Source organism: Hibiscus syriacus, unplaced genomic scaffold, assembly GCF_006381635.1.
Source record: "Hibiscus syriacus cultivar Baekdansim isolate YM2019G1 unplaced genomic scaffold, ASM638163v2 tig00116997_pilon, whole genome shotgun sequence".
In the NCBI taxonomy this organism is placed as follows: Eukaryota; Viridiplantae; Streptophyta; class Magnoliopsida; order Malvales; family Malvaceae; genus Hibiscus; species Hibiscus syriacus.
The window spans coordinates 2,311,664-2,329,789 of record NW_024063513.1 but is presented as its reverse complement, the minus strand read 5'-3'; the positions used below and the strand labels follow the sequence as shown (position 1 = coordinate 2,329,789).

General features: G+C 36.1%; 3 protein-coding genes and 1 pseudogene across 4 annotated transcripts; 3 read left to right on the top strand and 1 right to left on the bottom strand.

Annotated features, from left to right (window-relative positions):
- The first annotated feature begins 1,559 nt into the window (after window positions 1–1,559).
- Window positions 1,560–4,240, top strand: LOC120193826 (protein TRM32-like). Its single transcript, XM_039196256.1, has 5 exons — window positions 1,560–1,734; window positions 1,862–1,947; window positions 2,037–2,624; window positions 2,667–3,495; window positions 3,600–4,240. The coding sequence occupies exons 1-5, from the start codon at window positions 1,575–1,577 to the stop codon at window positions 4,202–4,204; spliced, it is 2,268 nt and encodes a 755-aa protein (XP_039052187.1). The 5' UTR covers window positions 1,560–1,574; the 3' UTR covers window positions 4,205–4,240.
- A 439-nt stretch (window positions 4,241–4,679) lies between these two features.
- LOC120193837 (methyl-CpG-binding domain-containing protein 5-like) lies at window positions 4,680–6,525 on the top strand. 2 transcript variants are annotated; one of them, XM_039196266.1, is made up of 3 exons: window positions 4,680–5,094; window positions 5,764–5,889; window positions 6,004–6,525. In XM_039196266.1, the coding sequence occupies exons 1-3, from the start codon at window positions 4,792–4,794 to the stop codon at window positions 6,235–6,237; spliced, it is 663 nt and encodes a 220-aa protein (XP_039052197.1). In that variant the 5' UTR covers window positions 4,680–4,791; the 3' UTR covers window positions 6,238–6,525. The 2 variants fall into 2 exon arrangements, with proteins under 2 accessions (XP_039052197.1, XP_039052198.1); XM_039196267.1 differs by lacking the exon at window positions 5,764–5,889 and having other exon boundaries at window positions 6,004–6,524.
- A 2,328-nt stretch (window positions 6,526–8,853) lies between these two features.
- On the top strand, window positions 8,854–11,808 carry LOC120194384 (annotated as a pseudogene).
- A 3,186-nt stretch (window positions 11,809–14,994) lies between these two features.
- Window positions 14,995–17,133, bottom strand: LOC120194383 (serine/threonine-protein kinase PCRK1-like). The gene is made up of 4 exons (XM_039196697.1): window positions 16,628–17,133; window positions 16,119–16,385; window positions 15,876–15,998; window positions 14,995–15,686 (listed from the first exon to the last, which is right to left on the bottom strand). Exons 1-4 carry the CDS (start codon window positions 17,051–17,053, stop codon window positions 15,120–15,122), a joined length of 1,383 nt encoding a protein of 460 aa, XP_039052628.1. The 5' UTR covers window positions 17,054–17,133; the 3' UTR covers window positions 14,995–15,119.
- Window positions 17,134–18,126: the final 993 nt, after the last annotated feature.

Here is an 18,126-nt window from a genome sequence, read left to right as displayed (position 1 = left end):
CGTCGTCAACATTCCTACATTATTATCTTCGAACGTCAGATTTTTGTTTTTCGCAGCTGCATGAATTTATATTTGCATCTCCTATAACTTTAAAAACTGATATCATTTTTTTGATATTCCTCTATTTTAATTCCTATCTAATCTGATGAATATCAAAAACCTTTGAACCAGTCATACAATGATAATAACACATTTTTGTTCTTGGCATCTTCATGAAATATCCGCAAAAACAATCAAAACTGTTGTTCAATATCACAACACTTTACTATTTTTTTTTTCTTTTAAGCATATTAATAAAAGAATATAACTTGCTTTTGAGAACAAGTGGGATTTACTCTTCCTTTTGCGATATCCGGATCATTCCTTACCGGCTTACTGCTTACAACTGGTGAAACAATTGATTATCCAATTCAATAGGTATCAGTTATAAGTCCAGTGCGTTCTTGATTTAATTCTCTTATTAATCGCCCACCCAACTTTATAAGTTACAACTGCTGTTTTGAAACCTTCGTCCCATACACATGACCTTAATCAACGACCACAACAGTCTAACCTACCATCTCGGTCCCTTTCTTCTTCCTACAAAAAGTTGGTGAAATATACTTGGTTATTGTAGGCTTGGTAACCTGCAGAAAGTGGGAATTCAACATCTTGGTTTTAATATTCATTAATAGGGTTTGGTCAGCTGATGTTAGCCCCTTTGCTTACTTCGTTGACGTGACCTCTTTTCTTTGCCCGATGACTTTGGAGTCTAAACTCTATTTCTTCAACCCCCTCCCCTTTTTTTCTTAGGATTTGTACTGGGACCAACGACCTTCTTCGTCTTCTTTGCCTTGCCTTTTTCTGGAGATTAACGAAACCCTGTTTTCGATTGTAGACAACTATTTTTGCATTAGATTTTTGAATATCTATTTGGGTTTCTTCTTTTTTTCTTTCACTTTCTAGCTTTGCTTCTGAGCTTTGAGCTCTCTCGTGCTTGAAGACGATCTTGTGTTCTGTGTTTGAGGTAAGCTTTTCACGGCTCTAATGCCTTTTCCCCTCTTCCTTGGTTACTTTTTTCATCTCTTTCTATCTCTGTTATTTGATGCACAATAAATTTCATTTAATATTTTAAAATTTATTCAGGCAGCTGTTTTTCATTGCTGTATGAATTTTTCCGATGCTTCAACATAAACTTTTCTGGTTTTAATCCGACCTTGAACTTCCTCTAATGAAGTTGACCCTTTCTTGTTGGTCTTCTGCTCTGAAAATTTATGCCGAAAGTGTTCTAATCTGCCATCGTTTGCTTTGACGTGATTATCACAATGGTTTCTTCAAATCCAGACACAAAATAATTGATAACTATGTCAAAAGAATCCGAAATTTTCATGAACTTGTCAAACATAAATATGAGTCGTCTCTGTTGATCAATCAGGCAGATTAAACACTCAAGGAAATTTGTTATTCATCAGAAGTTTAATTACTCTTTCCTCTGTTTTTTAAGACTTAACAGGAGAATTGGCATATAGGTTGAAATCAAGCATTGTTCCCGTGGATAATTCAGAGTTTTAAGGAATCAGTTTGGTGTGTTCAAGATGGGAAGGGAATTTCATGAACAGACAGATGACACTGAATTCGAGAACTATCATCCAGGCTGCATGGGGGGCTTATTTAACGTGCTGGACAATCACCATTGGTACAAAGTCAAAAAGATGCTCCCACACAGAAAGTTTAACAGAGGAAGACGTGCCAGATGTAAGAAACCCTCACCTTGTCTCATCTCTTAACCAGATTCTTATCAAAAAAAACCAAAGATTTATTTCGATTAAATGCATGGTTCTGGTGCTTTAGCAGCAGTTTTGTCTTTCTTTCTTAATTGCAGGCTGTTCAAATCCACAAACGGTTTCCATGGAGCGTGAACATGTTGAATATCAAAACTTATTAGATGCTGAGGCTGAACAAATCCAAGTAAGCTGACACAAAATTCATCGATTTTCACGTATAAATATTGGATAGGGTGATCTACAAAATACCAAATGACTGGCTTAATTTAACAGGTTCAACACCAAACAAGGAAAACTGGATCAACTAACAAAAGGTCTGGCAAAGCGCCCACACGTAAAGAGAAGGCCAAGGAAGAGAGCGATAATAAACATTGGGTTTTGGGGCAGTCTACAAGATCAAAGTTGCAGCAAAGTGGTTCAACTCATCATCTGGAACCTTCAGGTTTCGGTCTAGGTTGGATGAATCCAATCATTCTTGTCCGCAAGCGAGGTGACACCTCCGACACGAGCTCGACGAAGAGTAAAAAGCCTGATATTAATGAAGGAAAGAATGCGGACCAACAATTTGAACAAGTTGCATACAATCAGGTTGAGGCTGTGGATGTTTTGGAGATATTTAAGGTGAACAAAGATTTATTCCTGGATATTCTTCAGGATCCTGAGCTTGGTATTTCACAGCATTTCCCTGCAAACCGAGCTTCCAAGGCAGTAAAATTAACAAAATCAGGCTCATTTCCGATGCCTCATTCGCCTCGCACTGGGTATCTTAGGTCTACTACACTTGAGCACAAGCAGAAGGAAGTATGGTCATTCCGAAGGGATGAAAAATCTGTTCTGGATGCTCGATTATCCAAATCAAAGGCCACAACGAGAACCGACAATTGTTTTCGGAGCATCACAAAAGAAGAAGCAAGCTCTTCATCCCCGGGATCTGATTCCCAAAGGTGGAACCATTTAGTTAGGAATCGTCTAAAGGATATTAAGCAGAGAATAAAGCAGATCCTCCAGGAAAGGAGAAAGAGTATTCAACGTACAAGTGCCAATGAGCTCTCCCTCCAGGTTTCTTCAAGAGATACATTGTCCGCAGGTGACAGAGACACGTCGGAAAGCTCGGAAAAGATTGCCAAAAGTTGTCCGCCAAACAAAGCTTATGATAACGACATCGACAATGGAAGACTGAAAAGGATGATAAGAACAAAGTCTATAAATGAGTCCCTAGATAGATACACTCAATTGTTTCACCATAGTGGAAGCAAAGAAGTCAATTTGAACCAGTCAAGGAGCTTAAAGTTGAGAAATGAAGATAAAGTTGCATCAAGAGGGAATAATGCTCCCAAGTTTTTCAGAAGGATTTCATCCCTATCTGATCTTGAATCCTTTTGCTCCCTTCTATATGAGGTGTCTTTCAACGCGCTTTCTTCAGAGATCCCAAACAGGAGCATCCAAAATAATGATGCAGACAAGGAGACCGATGCACATAATGAGCCAAAACCAACTAGTTTCCCTCAAGATACTGATAAATCTGGAGTAGCAGAAGTTGTTATAGATGCTGAATTGCAGGAAAACACAAGAAAAGGATCGAATAACCATGTTTCAACCGGTTTACCAGTGGATAAAAGTGGCGAACAAGTTGCTAAACCATGTGAGTTCAATGAAGAAGAAGTTGAGCTTATGCAACGAACTTCAGATACAAGTGATATAACCAGCACAGCGAAGCTTTCAATGTCAGAAGGTAAATTTGTCTTACAACATCAATTTGCACATCAATGCAATTAAGATTGAACCAATGAACAACTAATAAAGTTTTTTTTTCATCTGTTCTCGATGACTAAACAGAGTTTTTTGAGAAAGAAAGGAGCAAAATAAGCCAGGAAAGTGTCGATTATAAGACCATGGGAAACAACAGTCGGATCCTGCTCTTTGAACCAGATGGGGAGGCTGATCCTTGGTACAATTACGTCAAAGACATTCTCGAGCTCTCTGGTTTCACACAAGATGAGGGGAGCCAAACGTGGTTCTCACCGGCCCAACCATTGGACCCTTCCATCTTCATGGAATTAGAGATTCTATTCCACCCTGAACTGGAATCCACCATTGATGAAGCTGGAAGCAACTGTAATCACCAACTGGTTTTCCATCTCGTTGAAGAGGCATTACTTGAGATCGGTGAAAAATCACCTGCATATTTCCCCGAGCACTTCTCTTTCGACTATGGCATTAGACTGAAGCTCAAGAGAAACAATGTTGTTGAACAAGTGTGGACCCAAGTTAGCAAAAACCTGGTATCCCAACCAGAGCATGACCAGTCATTGGATGATATTGTAGCCGGAGATATGGAGAAAAATGTATGGATGAACCTTCAAGCCGAATCAGAAGTCGTGGCACTTGACCTAGAAGACTTGGTCTTTTATGAGCTTTTAGATGAAGTCATTTGGTTTTGACACAGGAAATTTAGGCCTTGGGTTCTTGATGGAATCCGAGTTCATGTATGAATAAACAAGATTTCATACTTGTAGGACATATGGTGCCTTTGAAATGGAATTAGTCAGACTTGTACATGCAGATTTTGTGTGTATTCTTTGTTATTGTTTATTAATGTAACTAATGTTAAAGATACGTTGTTAAACATGGAGAACTTAAACCAAAATTATTTTTCATATATGAATTAATTGTAACTTGATATCAGAACTTGAGTTTTTTATTTGTTTATTAAATCAGAATTTGAGTTTTAGATGTAAACCATTTTCTTAAAACTATTATTAATAGATAATAAAAGTTTAAATATTAAACATTATCTTCAAAAAAAAAAATCTGCTAGTAATTTTTTTTATTTACGATTCTCGTAAAATTAATTTGGTATGGTTTTAATAACTGCGATTTTGAAAGGGATAGCCTAAATGAGCGACACTTAGTGATCTCACGGCGTCATATCATAAGTCGAATCCATCTCGTGCCGTCTCATTTTGTTATACTTCAGTGTTGTTCTTTCGAAAGTCGAAAAGTACTTCCGAGCTCTTTCCTCTTCTCAATGTCAACCCCGGTTCAACCCTCCACAACCGATTTACCATCCGATCCGCTCCTCAGACCCGGAGCTTTCATCGACGCCAACGCCCAAAACCAATCGGCTGAGTCATCAGAGACTCCTCCCAATGGTTCGACTCCGAATGGCGCTCAGTCCGAGACGCCGGTACAAGGCCTGGATATCTCGCCGTCCTCGGCGGAGTCTAAGGGAAAGCGGCGCTTGGTGCCTACGGAGACTTGGTTGCCAACTGGATGGTTGATCGAAGATAGGGTTCGGAGCTCCGGTGCAACAGCTGGACTGGTCGATAAGGTTAAATCTCAGCTCTAACGTGATTTCTTTTGCTCTCAAGTTTAATCTTAGTGTATTGATTATGATTTTATCGAATTTCCTCTTTTTGAGTCGATGATTATTTGATAACGAGTTACATGTATATCACATGTGTAGTTCTCATTTGGTGGGTTAAGCTATAACCATATTTTGCAGCTTGAAGAATGAAGTGTCAGTCTTAGCCACCAAATCGTACACTTTGAGACTAGAGAAAATAATTGTGTTCGTAGGTTTTACAAATTTGATTTAAAAGGGAACCCAACTTTGTTGTTCATTGCTTCTATTCTCAAGCCTAGGCAAACTAAATGATGGAATTTGAACTCTTATTTTGGTAGCCATGGACTAAAATTTAACATGCATATTGAAAGGCTAAAAGTTGCATAAACACACAGGTAATATAGATTTTGTCTTCGTTCTATCACTGAAACAAGATGCATTGTGCTGTGGGTTGCAGAAAACTATGGAAATAAGAAAAAATCTTTCAATTTATATTGATTTTTGGGTTGATATTAGTTCATTTTGACATATCTGTAATACATTTCTTGTTTATGTAGGATGTTAGAATGTAGTTGACAACCTGCTGTATTTGTATAGTGAGATAATTGGCAATGTGATGATAATATAACATACATGATCACATTTCTTGTGCAGTATTATGTTGATCCATTCTCAGGCCGAAAATTCAGATCAAAGAAAGAAGTTCTGTACTATCTAGAAACTGGAATGCCCCCACCCAAAAAGAAGAAAGGAACAGAGACTTCTGGCAGTGAAGATGCTGTAAGACTGAAATAAATAGCTTTTTGTTTGAAGACGCTGAACATTTACCCAATTCTTGACTTCATAGTTCTCAATTCACCCGCTGTTGGCGGATGCTTGAATTGTGTTTTGCAGGGTAGAGGGAACTCTGGGGGCAAAAAGCAGAAGAAACCTGATAAAAAGTCGAAGCCTTTGAACTTTGATTTCGTTAACATGCCGCAGAAAGTTGATTGGCTGTTGACGAATGCCTCCGAAGACTTCTGGATTCCCTTCTTTGGGGATGGTCAAGTAGCTGAACCAACTAGACAAGATTGGGATGCTGCATTTGTATTCGTAACATCCAGGAAAACCGGTCAAGCAACGCATTGAGGATGTTCGATGTCTGATTAATAAGACAGTTTCATACTGACCAGCAGTATGCCTTTTTTCTGTTCCGTCTCCAATGTTTAATGTTTCAGCTCTATTTCACTCATGTCTCGTCATCTTTGATTGGACAAACAGGCAAGCTTGACTCCAGTGGGGATCGTTCTTGTCCTAAGTTTATTCCACACTATTGTATTCATTTTTTTGTCATCTTTCCTCTGTTCATATGTAACATGTAGCTAGACCACGTTCTTAGTAGTTTTGTTGTTTGAAAACTAGATATGGTTTTGTGTAGTTTTTAGATAATCACATGCGGAGCTTTGTTTTTTGAATTTCATGGATTCCATTTCCTCTAGTTTCAGCAATGCATTTCGCAATAGAAGTAAACTTGTTCATATATATTAGGTTTAGTACTTGAACTATAAGTTTTGGTCCGTTTTAGTATTTAAATTTTTAATTTTTTTAAAAGCATACTTAACGTTTAGTTTTTGTATCATTTTAGTACCCGCCGATAAAAATTTTACGCGTTTAATACATAAACTATCAATTTTAATCCGTTTTAGTACTTAAATTTTCAAAAAATTTAAAACTTAACATTAAATTCTAAATGGAGTACTAAAATAAAATAAAAATTAAACTTTGATTATGTTTTTGAAAAAAATTAAGAGTTTATGCACTAAAATAGATTAAAATTAATAATTTAAATACTAAATATGTAATTTACTTTATATTTTACAGTCAGTAATGTCTTCTTAGAAATCAGACCGATGAAAACAATTTGATTGCGGAATCAAATGCTGTGAGCCAAAATTGATTGATTTTCTTAAAACTTCGATAATTTTTTTTAGAATAATTGTAACAAATAAATATATTTTATTTTATTTTTTATTAATCTAAAATTATTACAAGTGATAATATTAATTTTAAATATTTTCAATCATTTAAAAATTTAAATACTATATAATTATTAATACTTAACCTAAAAACTTTAGTGATAATAACTCTCTCTATTTACTGAAATAGATTGATTCATACATTAATTTTTGTAAAGTAATTAATTCTCATCCAGGGTACAATTCGGTTCACGGTCTCGGCTCAGCAAATAAAGAGCGGAGCCCCTATAAAGCTTAGCATGCGGGGCAAGCAGACGAGCGTTGTCTCTCGAAAGGGTCCCACTTATGATCAAAAGATTAAAATTGTCTGATTAAAAGTCTTCAAATCCAACGGCTGTAATCTGCTCCAGAAATACAGAAAAAAGATGGAACATCACTTGGGCATATATAACTCGAAGAAAGCAAAAGCTGCTGGTTAGGTAGCTCACTAGCTGTCACGGTATGTTTACTGTTTAGTTTCCCAGATTTGCAAAATCCGGAAAAAAATTGCGATTTTTTTAATATACGGTTTTAAAATAAATATTATTGGTTTTATTATTATTTAAATAAAAAAATTATCAAAAAAATTATTATTTTTATTAGTTTTTTTATTATTAGATGTTTTATCGATTTTGTTAATAAAATTGATAAAACTTATCGATTTTGTTATTTTTTATCGATTTTGTTATTATTGAACATTTTATCGAAAATGTTAAAAAATATTAATATTTTAAATAAAAATAATAATATTTTAAGTATTTTTATCGACTTTATTATTTAAATAAATAAAATTAATAACATTTTTTTAATTATATATTAAAGTGTAACACTATAGAACTTCTCATTTAAAAAAAGTTGATGAATCTTTAGTGTTCTTCTATAAAAAAATACATGATGCGCGTTGCGTTAAATAATCTATTATGAGTAGTGAGATTTCAATTGTGTCGATAATATTGAGGTTTTAAGTGTTTATATTCAAATTTTATATAATATTGTGGATATCCTATAAATATAAATTTATAAAAATAACCGTCCATACATCAACATCATGTCATAAGTTGATTGATGTTTGAAGGGCATGTTTAGAAATATTTTATTATTAGATAATTATCTTTCAATTTTGTCACATTTGTGTCCAAAAGCTCTGAACTTTCCGGGCAAGTGAAGTTATCCTCATTGTAATATGACAGAAAATGAAAATGAAGTGGTTGGTGCATGAAGATCTAAATCCCTGCCATGGAGTTTCCAGGAATTAACCAGTTCCACGCAGTACATAAGATTATACATTTGGAATAGTTTATTTTTAAAAGTATTAATGTTTAATATTTATATTTTGGATGGATATCAAAATACGAGTTGAAAAAACCCAGATAACAGCTTGGTTCTTTCAATGAGGGAAGGGACGATATGAAGATTAATCGCCAAAAGAATCCAACTTTAAAAATCTAGGATATTTACAGATCTCGCCATCCAAGTACTTCTATTATTTATCCATTTTGAAGAGTGTATGTTCGTGGATTATTGGATTTTGAGTTTTCAACACAGTCAATACGTTGAAAGCTACAGGGACAGAAGAAACCATCTGGTGGGAGAGAGCTCAGGGATAGAAGCTAGAACCACTATCATAGAAAGAATCCAACGGCTGAAAAATGAAGAGAATGCTGGTGAAAGGCTAATCTTTCTCTGGTTTCACTCCATAAAGGCTACAGATAGATATAAAGAGATATAAAAGCTCTACGCTTAAAAAGGAGGGACCGGCCCGCCATTACTGCGACTCTTCGCACCTTCCTCAAAAACTCTCTTTTCTCTTGCGATCCATCATCATATTCATTCTTCACGTTCTACTTGGCTACTTGCCATTACTGCCATCCAAGAAATATTCAAGCTTTTGCTGCAAACTTGACAATTCCCTGTCTCAAAACCTTTCTTAGGTCCTTTCTGCTTCGTTTAATCTAATTTTGTGTTGGGTTGGGTTGTTTTACACAGAAAAAAAAGGTGTGCTATTTTTTTCTTTCTTGGGTGGCTTAGCTTCTCGTTTTATATGTATTTTTATATTCTCATGCTTGATGTTGTAATGAGAAGTGATCATTTTTATGGTGCTTTGCTTGATAGAAGGGATAAGTTATGGTTATAATAACGTATATCTGCTTAATTTCATTGTTTAATTCTGGTTTCTTTTAACCAAAACGTTCTTTTTTCTCCGTGTTTCAAGATCTTCAGCAGGAGAGGAGAAGAGGGTATTTGATTTTATGGGGATTTGCTTTAGTGCCAGGATCAACGAGAGCCCAAGTAACACAGGTAGTTTGAGTCTCTTAAAACAGCCTTTTCTTTCCCTTTTTACGAGCAACATTCCCATATTAATTAAGTTGATTTTGTTTTTAGTTGCTTTGGACTTCAGATTGGCTTGATTAAGTACTGTGATGTCTTCCTTTTTTTCTGGATATCTTTCATTTTATGTTGTTTCCTCTTTTGGGGTTCTGGTTGTTGGATGGCTTGAACTTTTTAAGCTGCAATTTAGAAATTTTGTTTTCCAGCAAAATTTTCTTATGCTTTTATTTTCTTGGCTATCAAACAGAAATTCTTTCTCTAGCTTGCTTTGAGATACTGAGACTGAGAGTATCAGTGTGTCACCTCTGTTGATTATTGTTGACATATGGTTCATGATCCTTAGAACTATTTTTTCTAGATCTCTAACCAGCTGACTGAAACCCTATCCTAGTTTCCATTAATTTGGTTAACATTTCGGTTTGAATCTAAATATTAGAAGATTGAGTTTTGACAGGAATGGGAATTCTACTTGTAAAATTGGATTATATCAATTAACTAATGCCTGCAATATTACATCTTCGAACAGGAGGGCTGAGTTCAAAGTACGTGAGCGGCGATGTGAAAGACACGAGCAGTACAAGCAGCAAAGTCTCATCATTTTCGGCACCTCTGACACCCCGGAGTGAGGGTGATATTTTACAGTCCCCCAATTTGAAGAGTTTCAGTTTTTCTGATCTCAAAATGGCCATTAGGAACTTTCGTCCTGATAGTGTGCTCGGAGAGGGCGGCTTTGGCTCGGTGTTTAAGGGGTGGATGGATGAAAATTCATTAACTGCTGCCAAGCCTGGAACTGGGACTGTCATTGCTGTGAAAAGGCTTAACCACGAAGGGTTCCAAGGTCATAGGGAGTGGCTGGTGAGTCCTTCACTTCACCTCATCCTTCTTTCTGTGTATGGTGACAGCCAATTTTGTGCAGTTTCCTTAATTGCTTTAAAGGTCCTAGAATAATGTTTCGTGATCGAGGTGCAGAGATTCACTGGGTGTTTCTCTTTGATCTTACAGGCAGAGGTGAATTATATGGGACAGCTTCATCATCCTCATCTGGTGAAATTGATTGGATATTGCTTAGAGGATGAACACCGTCTTTTGGTGTACGAATTCATGCCTCGTGGCAGCTTGGAGAATCATTTATTCAGAAGTGAGTTCTTTCTTTGCCATTTTTCTTATGAAATTGAACAAATCCATTTACCTTAATATTTGAATTTTCTGTACCAGGGGGTTCTTATTTCCAACCTCTTTCATGGAGCCTTAGAATGAAGGTTGCTCTTGGTGCTGCAAAGGGGGTTGCCTTTCTTCACAGTGCGGAAACAAAAGTGATATATCGGGACTTCAAGACTTCCAACATCTTGCTTGATTCAGTATGACGTATTTTTTTCATTTGATAATTTTTTGAAAACCCCGTCTTTCATCAACACCTCTGTGAACTTTTTTTTTCATGTCATTGCAGAACTATAATGCAAAGCTTTCTGATTTCGGGTTGGCCAAAGATGGACCAACAGGTGACAAGAGCCATGTTTCTACCAGAGTCATGGGGACGTATGGATATGCAGCTCCAGAGTATCTAGCCACAGGTACTTACTGATTCCATTTCAGGTGCTCCATTTAGTTTGCCTAATTGGTTTTCATCAGCTTTGGTACACCTGTGGAGTCTGGATAGCGTAACTTTGAACATTTTTTTCCCAAACGCAGGTCATTTGACCGCTAGGAGTGATGTCTATAGTTTCGGAGTCGTGCTGCTGGAGATGTTATCTGGCCGCAGAGCGGTTGACAAGAACAGACCATCTGGAGAGCATAATCTGGTGGAATGGGCAAGACCTTTCCTGACCAACAAACGTAAAATATTCCGTGTTGTAGATAACCGTCTCGAAGGCCAGTATTCAATGGAAGTAGCCTTCAAGACTTGCTTTGCGATGCGTGTCTACCGAAGCCAAATTTCGACTGCGCATGAATGAGGTTGTAACAACATTGGAGCAGCTCCAGGATTCTGGTGAATCGGGAGGTAATCAGAATAATATTAGCAAAGCAGCCCGGATACGCAGGCGAAGTACCGGTGATGCTAACAATGGAAGGAGCGTTGCTGCATACCCTCGGCCGTCTGCTTCCCCTCTTTATGCCTGATAACCCACACCATGAAAGCTGCTTCCCTTCGAGGTGTTTTCTTAACAATTTTCACAGCTCAGCCATATACATTTGTAAGCCTCTTGGTGATTGTACAGTTCTCGCTTTAGCTAATGTAATCAAAACCAATCCAATAAAAATGCAAGCTCCACCTTTAACAAGGGGAATGTGTGAAGTGCTGTAAATCCTTGGAGATTATCCAGTGTTGTTTGTTGCAATTGTGAGCCAACTTTTGAAGAAAAACAAAGAGGGTGTAATTACTTTTGTATGACCACAAAACAGGTTTTTATGAAATGGAGAATGAAGTTGAAATGGCAAAACAAAACCTTTGAAAGTAGTCCAAAAAAGGTGTAATTACTTAATGGCATCAAAAGCCCTTTTTTGGCCCAATAGGGTATCTTACAAATTATTTTGGAATCTACAGTATTTTCTACGGTGCTGGAAGAACTCTTCACTTTGAATATAATTTTTTTATTTCAGGTCTAATATTTTAATATTTCTTAGTGACGAATTCTATTAAAAAATATTTTTTTCAAGATTATTATGTGAATTTTTTTTTAAATACAGTGGTTCCTTTGTTTAAAAATTTATAGTCGTTTTAGATTTGAAAAAAGTAGTTGTAACTCATCACCTAAAGATAACGAGTTCCAACATTCATTTTTCTTAAATTTAAACTATAAATAGGAGTTAGGTTAATTGATAGAGTTATATGATAACCAAAATATGCACTTGTTGGAAGAATATTTCAAGCAATTTTTGGAAGATCATCTTTGGTTTGATTACTCTTTAGATGATTCGGATTCAAGCTTGTCTTCAGATGAGGACTCGATGAAAGAATCGATAAAGTCTATTCTTGAACAGTTTTTAATTGAACCAACTACGTCAATCGCCGTTAGTGCAAAAACATTTTTAGTTTAGGAAAAGTCCGACTCGGATATATTGTCTCTCTGAGAATCGATCCCGATCTCAGTTTCCCTTAACAGACCGCCACTTAGTGTTTTCACAGGAAGTCGAATTTGCTATTCGCCGATCTTTCCTCCCAACTTTAAATCAGAATAACATCCTGACCAATGTCGACTTTTTGAAAAGAAAGCGTTTTGATTTTTAAATGATAGGTTGATTACCTATCCAAGTTTTTCAAAAAACTGAGAGTGACATCCTAAAGATGTTAGGTGCTTTTCAATTCTCACATATTAAATTGAGTCATCGCTTAGTCTTTCAACTTATAAGAAAATTTGCTAAGCATGAAAAAAAATCATATTTAACATGTTTAAAAATAAAACTTAAAAATAAAGAAAATAACTTTATAAAACCAGATGCAAGAAGAAGAATGAAATCTGAATTGTGTCCTTATACTTACCCTGAGAGGGTATTTATAGCCTATAAAATCATAGATAAACATAGAAATTAAAAGAAAAATAATCCTAAAGATAATTCCAAATGTTTTCTAAATTCAAACTTTAAAATTAAAAATAAATCTATGCTCGTCCACCTTTTAGAAGGTACTGACTAAATCTTCTAGAAAACTGCTGTTGAAAAATAAACTGCTCGTTTATTTTGTTCGTTTACATCTGTTTGTTTATGCTCGTTCATTTGTGATTGTTTATCATTTAAATGAACGAACATAAACGAACACGAATAAACTAAATTCCTTAATGAACGAGCACGAATAAGAATTTGTTTGTTTGTTTATGTTCGTGTTCATTCATTTGTTCGATTAAAGTTAAACGAACGAACATGAACATATTCTCATTCGTGTTCGTTCGGTTCGTTTACATGCCTAAGTTTTTGTTTTCACCACTGAAGTTTCGTTATCTATTTATAACAAAATGACCACTCACATTATCGATTTGTAACAAAATGATCACTCTACTGTCATCTTCGTTAAAATGATGACGTGACAACGTTAAAAAAATAATTGATATTTAATTTTATTCCTAAATTATTGCTAAAATATCAAATAAGTCATTGAACAATGATTTAATATTTAATCTACTCTAAAACTTTCTAATTTCAATTTTGTCAAATACCCCCACCATCTCCACTATATTCGAACCACCTTCCTTACAAAATAAAAAATAGTAGAGATTTAAAAATCGTTTCTTTTTCATTTGTTATATATACTTTCTCATTTTTATTTTTTCAGGATAAAAGGTTAAGATTATTACCGTAAGACCACAACAAACGACAAATTACAATATAATTAAAACAAATGAAATCAAATGCATCTATTTTACTTAATTAAAAAGACAGAGATACAAAAAGCAATAAACAAAATAATTGAGCTTCAAAACTTGTTGAAGTTGAAGATGGATAACCATGCATGACAAGAAGTGGCGCGTGAGAACGAGTAGCTACCACAATGAAACCAATGAAGCAGAATCATGGTTATTATTTAAGATCTTTTTACTTAAATTAAGATAACAACACCGCTACACAACCCATATGTTAGAAGTAGAAACAGGCCGTAAGGAAGCTTATCACTTACTCAGAAATGAAGATAACAACACAGCTACACAACCCATATGTTACACGTCTGAAAGAAGAGGTTAGTTAGTTCAGTACAGTTATGTTCCCTGTAAAGATAACCAAGTAGCAGGTACAATAACAAAGATAGCATCCCCTGGTGAACTTGCAAGCCGTCAGGAAGCTTATCACCTACTCAGAAATGAAGATAACAACACCGCTACACAACCCATATGTTACACGTCTGAAAGAAGAGGTTAGTTAGTTCAGTACAGTTATGTTCCCTCTAAAGATAACCAAGTAGCAGGTACAATAACAAAGATAGCATCCCCTGGTGAACTTGCAATGCACCTACTCCACGAACCACCGCACACGGTGATCAACATGATCCAGGATGAAAGAACTCCACAGTAGTTAGCTCTTTAGTTGTCACTTTCTCAAAAAAATCAATTGATTTTTTATTAATTAGTGTCATATGATATTATAAGTAATATTTTTAAAGTTTTATTAAATTTTAAAAAAAATTAATATAATCCCGAGTTTTGGACACTTACGGAAGGTAAAATTGCACCAAGTTATGAACCATGGGTTACTTCTGTATATCAAATATCAAAGCCCTGGCTGCTGCTGCTGAAATACCAGTCAAAAAATGGATGGAATTGATTGATGGAAAAGTATAATTTAATATAAGATTTTGCTTTCGATTGGCTTGAAAGTTGAGACGTTTTAGGTAATTTGTTGGACTCCGGATTCATAAGAGGTGAAAATTCGTGCAGCGGATCAGCTACCGGTCCCATGAAGAATTCATTTTTCAAAACGTGATATCACTTGCATAGACTACAACTTGTTATGATTATTGAAAAATCTTCATTAGACCATTTCAATTTTATCTATATACTGTGATGTGATGCAAAAAAACTTCAACAAGTGTTGCTTAGAAAACATGTACAACTCGACTAATCCATTCATTAAACAGTGGAGTTAGAAACGAATTAAAACAGTATCAATATAATTCATTCTACTATGTATTTGATAATGCACTCATTGAACAGTATGAAAGGCTTATCTATTTCTCTTCCCCGGTTGCGATCTCGTCAACGGTCATCACCAAGTCCTCACCAGTCCGGGTGTCCAATTTCTCCAATCTAATTTCCCAATTGATTTGTTTCTTAAACTGATTCTCTCTCTGATATCTAAAACCTTCTTCAGGTAACTGTGCCCTTGCCTGGTAGACTCGGCCTCCATCTCTACTCCACTTTCTTCCTTTACATCTTCATTTTCACGGACTGACCCAGTCAAACCTCCATCTTGACACGAAGTCTCACTAATGATGTTGCCCAGCATCTCAACCACTTCACCCATTCTAGGACGACACTTTGGGTTTTTCAATAAACATTTGTTCGCTAAGGATGCTACTTTCTGGGCGGATTTGATGCAATACTGTCCTTCGAGGCGAGGATCTATGATAAGGTGAAATTTCTTCGAATCAGATACATAAGGCCTCACCCATTCGAGGAGCTTCTGCTGACTTCGAGGTAGATTTCTTTCTAGTGCTCGCCTTCCGGTGATGAGCTCGTACAGAACCACCCCGAAGCTCCAAACATCACTCTTAGCAGTTAGCCTACCGGTTTGCACATACTCGGGGGCAGCATAACCTACTGTTCCGACAACCTTATAAAGTTTTTTGAAACAGTAAAAGCAGCTATTAGTATCCAGGAATCCAACTTAAAAAGGCATCTCAACATGGTAGTTTACAACTAAAGTTCTGCAAGAACTAAATTTCTAAGGCCTAAACTATTAAATCAGATATCATGACATCTAAAAATAGTACTATAGCTTAAACAAAGGTGATTAACCTACTGCTGTAGAAACATGGCCAAATCCTTCGGAAGGTCCTTGTCTAGCCAACCCGAAGTCTGAGAGCTTCGCATTGAAGTCCTCATCTAGTAGCACATTCGACGCCTTGAAATCTCGAAATATTAGCTGCAGTGCACAAATCATAAAAAGCAAACCTAAATCATGAAGCGAAACACAAACCGCATTGTTGACAGTAAATATTGAAGCTAATTTTTGCGATTTTAAGACATCATTTAAAAGGTATACCTGAAAGTCCATTTCTTCATGCAGGTAAGCCAAACCCCGGGCGGCGTCTTGAGCAATTTTCAATCTTGTCAACCAGGGCAATGGCAATGACAATGGCATCCGAGCCAAGATATGATCTTCCAAGCTTTTGTTACGCATAAGTTCATAGACCACAAGCCTCTGAATCCCTCTCTCATCATCATCAGCACAATATCCAACTAATTTTACAAGATTCGGGTGCTTAACTACACCCAAAAGGCTGACTTCATTGATCCATTCCTTATGCCCCTGCATACTAGCAAAGCAAAGCAAAAGATATTCAACTATGATTCATACTTTAATAATAACAAATGTTAACATTCTTAATGAATACAACTACATTGTTATGCAGATCATAAGCAAGATTAAGCTTTCTCATATTAGGGATTATACAGTTATTTTGCAATTAAATTGAACACATCAAAAAGTTATATATTTCAAATGGATATGTGTAAAATGGGAAAGCGACGAGGAATGAGAGAAGGCTATGCCTGGAAACCGTGACGATTGAGTTGTTTGATGGCGACATCTAATTTTAAATCACGACCGTCGTTAGCTTCATCAGGAACTTTAACGACACCTCTGTAAACGCATCCGAACCCGCCTTCACCGATCAAAAGAGCTCTACTGAACCCTCGGGTAGCTGATTTCAGCTCGGCGAATGTGAAAGACCGCAGATCGTTTGCTCGACGCTGAGTCGGGAACTCGTAGAAACAACCGACGGTCGAGCAATCCGAGGCCAAGTCCCTGGTCGACTGGGAGTCGAACTCCGAACGACTCATACCGACGCTGCTCGACGCCACGCTAAATGACCTCGTCCACATCACCTTCGACGACGCCCTCGAAACGGCGGCAGCGCCGCCGCCATAGTCTCCCCCGTCCCGCCTCTCCCCGTTAGTGAAATGAAAGCACTTCATAACTACAAGAAGAGCAGAGGTTCGAAAACGAAAGAACAAGGAGAGAAAGATTATTGGGTCAAATTCAAAACGGAGGTGATGAGTAAATAATGTCAAGAGTTTCAATCTTTAGGGGGGCGGGTTTTGTGTTCTCGTTTGGAATTGTTAAGGAAGTTATCGTTTTGGCGAGGATTAAATGAGAAACCGGAGTGAAAGAAATCACGAGGGCTATGACAGAGAGTGGGGATCAGACCAATAGATGCAGAGAACTGTCAGTATCAGACAGTACAAGAGAGAAAAGGTCCCATTTTCCTCTGAAGCTTTTGGTTTGGTTACCTGAGAATCTCAAGGGATCTGATTGGAATTTATAGTATTGTTTTTTTTTTTGGAGTGGGGCTTTGTAGGGTCAAACATTTTGCATTGGAATATATTCTTTCAAAACTTTAATTTTTAAAAAAAAAGAATAAATGTAAATTAATATGGAAGATTGATTAATAGTATTTTGATTAAGTTAAGGTAATTAATAGCATTTTGTGTTTAAAATTATGATGAGAAAATAAATAATGGATTTATAATGTAAGATTCGTGTAACTTATATTTGCGATGGTCTCTCAGTGTTTATTTTAAATTTTTTTAATAAGAGTTTATCTATATCAATTATTCTATTTTGATTACTATTATTATATATAAGAGATCATGAAATTAAAACATTTTAATTTATAAAAAAATTTAATATGTAAAATAAAAATGTATTAAACAAATAAAAATTGTAACTTGCTCGGCAGATAAATTAGTTTTATAGTAATGCTCCCCAAATTGAAGGGGTCAAATGGGCAATAGAGTTGGGCTAAAAACACGTGTAATCATTTCCTTTTATTCATCTTCAAAGAAATGCATGTGTTTTGGAGCGATTGGTTATTTGTCACCAATAAAGGCTTATGACTATTTTGGCAATTGAATTGGACCATTTCCGCTGTTTGAAACTTGTGAACAGATCACAAGTTGCAAATTTTAAGTTACATTTTGATTTGATGCATAGACTACCTTTATGCTTTTGAAGAAATGTTAATCTTAGTTAATTTATTTTTGGGTTA

Coding starts and splice junctions, on each gene's coding strand:
- LOC120193826 (XM_039196256.1), top strand. CDS start 1,575: ATGGGAAGGGAATTTCATGAACAGACAGATGACACTGAATTCGAGAAC. Junction 1,735..1,861: donor CAGAGGAAGACGTGCCAGAT/GTAAGAAACCCT, acceptor TCTTAATTGCAG/GCTGTTCAAATCCACAAACG. Junction 1,948..2,036: donor CTGAGGCTGAACAAATCCAA/GTAAGCTGACAC, acceptor TTAATTTAACAG/GTTCAACACCAAACAAGGAA.
- LOC120193837 (XM_039196266.1), top strand. CDS start 4,792: ATGTCAACCCCGGTTCAACCCTCCACAACCGATTTACCATCCGATCCG. Junction 5,095..5,763: donor CAGCTGGACTGGTCGATAAG/GTTAAATCTCAG, acceptor TTTCTTGTGCAG/TATTATGTTGATCCATTCTC. Junction 5,890..6,003: donor CTTCTGGCAGTGAAGATGCT/GTAAGACTGAAA, acceptor TGTGTTTTGCAG/GGTAGAGGGAACTCTGGGGG.
- LOC120194383 (XM_039196697.1), bottom strand. CDS start 17,053: ATGAAGTGCTTTCATTTCACTAACGGGGAGAGGCGGGACGGGGGAGAC. Junction 15,999..16,118: donor ATGAAGAAATGGACTTTCAG/GTATACCTTTTA, acceptor TGTGCACTGCAG/CTAATATTTCGAGATTTCAA. Junction 15,687..15,875: donor TTGGCCATGTTTCTACAGCA/GTAGGTTAATCA, acceptor AAACTTTATAAG/GTTGTCGGAACAGTAGGTTA.